This window comes from Arachis ipaensis, chromosome B8 (assembly GCF_059453495.1).
Source record: "Arachis ipaensis isolate K30076 ecotype BB chromosome B8, ASM5945349v1, whole genome shotgun sequence".
Classification (NCBI taxonomy): domain Eukaryota; kingdom Viridiplantae; phylum Streptophyta; class Magnoliopsida; order Fabales; family Fabaceae; genus Arachis; species Arachis ipaensis.
In genome coordinates, this window is record NC_142443.1 from 140,679,995 (window position 1) to 140,684,145 (window position 4,151).

At 37.2% G+C, this 4,151-nt stretch overlaps 1 protein-coding gene and 1 pseudogene across 3 annotated transcripts; one reads left to right on the top strand and one right to left on the bottom strand.

Annotated features, from left to right (window-relative positions):
- LOC107612153 (protein MHF1 homolog) lies at nt 1-2,487 on the top strand. Of its 2 annotated transcripts, XM_088495943.1 has the most exons (5): nt 1-229; nt 352-423; nt 1,062-1,142; nt 1,224-1,373; nt 2,325-2,487. In XM_088495943.1, exons 1-4 carry the CDS (start codon nt 79-81, stop codon nt 1,346-1,348), a joined length of 429 nt encoding a protein of 142 aa, XP_088352069.1. In that variant the 5' UTR covers nt 1-78; the 3' UTR covers nt 1,349-1,373; nt 2,325-2,487. The 2 variants fall into 2 exon arrangements, with proteins under 2 accessions (XP_088352069.1, XP_016169460.1); XM_016313974.3 differs by lacking the exon at nt 2,325-2,487 and having other exon boundaries at nt 1,224-1,530.
- On the bottom strand, nt 2,098-3,794 carry LOC107613895 (xylose isomerase pseudogene; annotated as a pseudogene). Its single transcript, XR_015895896.1, has one exon. The product of XR_015895896.1 is annotated as a xylose isomerase pseudogene (transcript).
- Nucleotides 3,795-4,151: the final 357 nt, after the last annotated feature.

Below are 4,151 nucleotides of genomic sequence, written 5' to 3' on the forward strand. Positions count from 1 at the left end.
TTCATTTCCCTCCATTCCAAAACAGAAAGAGCGCCAGAAAAGAAAACAAATCCCAGAAATCGAAACTCGAAGAAGCAAATGGCAACGGATCGCGTACTGTGTGGTAGCAGCAGCGAAATCGAAAGAGGAGAAGAAGAAGAACAACAACAACAACAAGAACATGACTCCGAAGCGAAGCTCTTGCGCGATAGGTTCAGACTCTCCGCCATCTCCATCGCTGAATCCGAAGGTAAAACCTTCAATTCAGTTTCCACACACTACGCCATCTCTTCAATTGAATCTTTGTTACTTTATTTCAACGAATTTTCGGAAAATTCGAGTTCCTGATAATTCATAAACGTCGATTTGCAGCAAGTAAGTACGGCATGGAAATATCTAAAGTACTAGTCTCTTGCATCGCTGATTTGGCATACAAATTCACCGGTGAGTAACTTTTATCAGTATTGCTTTCACTAATTATGATTTTCTGCATAATAATCCACGTTATATTGGTACCTTTGAAAATTGAAAGAGTGAATAAATAACTCAATGTTATACAGTTAGTTTTTTATCATTAGAGATTTTGAGTTATCCACGAGATTCATTTCATGCAGTTATAGGTAATCAGATTCAGGACTAACTAAATAACTGTTAGGGATGGCTGCAATGGACTCCGGAATCTGAAATGTGCTTTTGAATTTTTCTTGATTAGTAACTTTTGAGAGATGAGACGAGGATTCAGTTGTTATGCACAATCACTTCACAAAATTTATGGTTATTCAATTAATTATATGTTACTGAAAACTGTTGAACTTTTAGAAGAACTACTTCACATTGTAAGATACCTAGATAAAATGTCAAAATTAAGTTCATATTCAGTGCTATATAATGTATATTGAGGTGCGAAGAGTCTCTTTAATTTGGAACAAGTAATTCACATTATTAGGCAGGATTGGGGACTCAGGTTATTAAATTTTCTTAGCTTTTTTAAAATTACCTTTACGCTTGTTGTTCAAGGATACACAATATTGATATTTTACTTGAATTGATGAATTGAGTTAGAGAATATGTTCTGTGTGCAGAGGGGCTAGCCAAGGATCTTCAGCTATTTGCACAGCATGCAAATCGTAAATGTGTGAACATAGAAGATGTCATACTTTCTGGTAAGTATCATCATCTTCTATGACTGATTTCAGGGTGAACTGTCCTTGTTCTTTAATCTCATGTATTTTGGTTTCATTCAGCACATCGAAATGAACATGTGTCTAGCTATTTGAGGACATTCTCCAACGATTTAAAAGCGAGAGATCCTTCATCTGAGAGGAAGCGAAAGAAAGAGGCCAAGAAGAATGATAAAGCAACCATCTAGTGCACACGTCTGATATAAATATATAGTACGTTGAACATATTTGGTATTCTTTTTTTAAATCTTGGCCTCAAATTTCACGTAATTTTTGGTACTCTATCTCTTTCCTCTACATGTTCTTCTTGTTCTTGTACAATGGAATTTATTGTTCTAACAGGTTCAACCAAAGTTTCTTATTTTATTTCTTTAACTTAACTCACAATTAGGCACCTATTTTATCTATTTAACTTAAATAATTATAATCAATTATACAACAATTTCAGATATACCAAACAAACCAATGTAATTCTGTTAATTTTATCAACTCACTGTACCCTACTCCACTAACTAAGTCACAAGACTAAACATCTAAATCTATTATTAACCAACAATGAAAAAGGTTAAATTACTAATCTCAAACTTTAACGCTCCAATTACGTGCCAAGTATTAGAGTTTGTTGTTGTCTTTTTCACAGACATACACATATTGTCGGGAGGTCATATTTCTGTGAAGAAACTCGATTTCACACGTCCAGAAACTCACAAAACTTGAAAAAATGGTTCAAATGCACATTAGTCACGGATGAATGCTGTGACTTATATATAGCTAATGCGCTTACCTCGGATGCTGAGTGCATCCAAGATATGACTCATCGACACTCTTTCAACATCCAAGATGTGACTAAAATTGTATTTTCGTAATTACTTAAATATTTATTTATTTTCGTAAATATTATATTTATTTAATTTAAATAAAAAATATTCGAGAGAACTGGACACAGAAAGGGTTGTCCTCGCTATATATGCACAATAGATAATATTTAATAGATATAAAATAAAACAGATACCTAATGGACTTAATTATTACTAGGAGTCTAGGACAAGCCGACTAGGATTCACATAAATTCGCTAACGTAACGTCTCGTCTGTCGTCCCCTGCGGAAACTAGCAGGTTTTGCCAACCGAGGAGGATGCTAACGATTTTATTCTCACAACGCAGACTGGAGAATCATCTCAGCTAGCTCTTGTTTGGCTGAAGCAACCTTGGGTTCTCCCCATTCCTTAGCTTTCTTCTCCAAGAAGTCAAAGTCAGCTTTACCAGCCTCTATTTGAGCACCAATTTCAGTGTCAAAACTCTGGTATCTCTTCCGAACAAGCTCAGCTAGAGTACCGTCCTCAATTAGCGTAGCAGCATTCTTGAGGCCGCGGGCCATTGTATCCATACCGATGATGTGGGCAATGAACAAGTCTTCAACATCTGTGCTCTCCCTCCGCAATTTGGCATCAAAGTTGAATCCGCCTGGTGCAATTCCACCATTTCTAATGACACTGAGCATAATCATTGTTGCTTCTTGAATATCCACAAGAAACTGATCTGTGTCCCAACCAACTTGAGGATCGCCAGTGTTTGCATCAATATTACCCAATAGTCCATTAATCCTTGCAGTTTCAAGTTCATGGTGACAACTATGTCCCGCTAAGGTGGCATGGTTGCACTCAATGTTGAGTTTGAATTCCCCTATAAGTCCATACTTGCGCAAGAAATTAGCAGTGGTTGCAGCATCCCAGTCATACTGGTGTTTTGTAGGTTCTTGTGGCTTGGGTTCAATCAGCAGTGTCCCATTGAATCCAATCTTCTTCTTGTATGCAACAGCAGCTTCAAAGAACCTAGCCAAATGATTAAGTTCTCGTTCCATATCAGTGTTCAATAGGGATTGATAACCCTCACGGCCACCCCAGAAAACATAATTTTCTCCCCCCAAATAATGTGTGACCTCCAAGGCTTTCTTCACTTGTGCAGCAGCATATGCATATACACCTAACTCAGAGCTAGTAGCAGCACCATGCATGTAACGAGGATGCATAAACAATTGAGCAGTTCCCCATAGAACTTTTTTATTACTCTGCATCTGAAGCTCTTTGGCAAGGGCAACCACTTCATCCAAGTTTGCATTAGCTTCCTCCAGAGTTTCTCCATCAGGGGCTATATCACGGTCATGGAAGCACCACCAATCAACTCCAAGTTTGTTTATAAACTCAAAGTTTGCTCGCATTCTTCTTTTAGCCATTTTCAAAGAATTGGTACCATCTTCCCATGGCCAGTACTTGGTAGGTGCACCAAACGGGTCTGCACCTGTTCCACGGAATGTATGCCAAAATGCAACACTAAATCTGAACCAATCCTTCATTTTCTTCCCAAGAATTTCTTCTTCTGCGTTATACCATTTAAATGAAAGCGGATTCTTGCTAGAGGGACCCTCATATTTGATTTTGTTAATGCCAGGAAAGAATTCACCCTCCCAATCTGAATTGTCACATTTACCGACACTTTCAGCAGGGCAAGTTTGAGATTCACCAATCACTGCATAAGTGACGGCTTGTAAGCAAAGGAGGAGCAGCAATATTCCCCACGTTTTCATTTTGATGGATTTCAAGCAAATACCTTGCAGGAAGACGGTGTAGAGAATGATGCAGCAAGTAGGGAGGTGTTTGAGGGGAGAGAGAGCGAGTGAGGACTCAGCTGCGAAAGAGAGCAAGAGAGAACTGAGCTATCAGAAGCAAAACAGCGTGTTGTTTGTTGAAAAGAGAACTCGGAGATGTGAATAGAGAAGTTGTTAGCAGCGTGTTTTTATAACGATGATTTTTATCTTTTATTTTGTTATATGGTTTTTTTTATTCTTATCTTTTTTTTATTAGATAATTTTTTGATTTGATTTGATTGTTAGATGATTTTTTTTTATTCTTATCTTATTTTGTTAGGTAAATTTTTATTTGATTTGATTTTATCTTTTAATTTTGATGTGTTATGAAAATCAATAAAAACTTA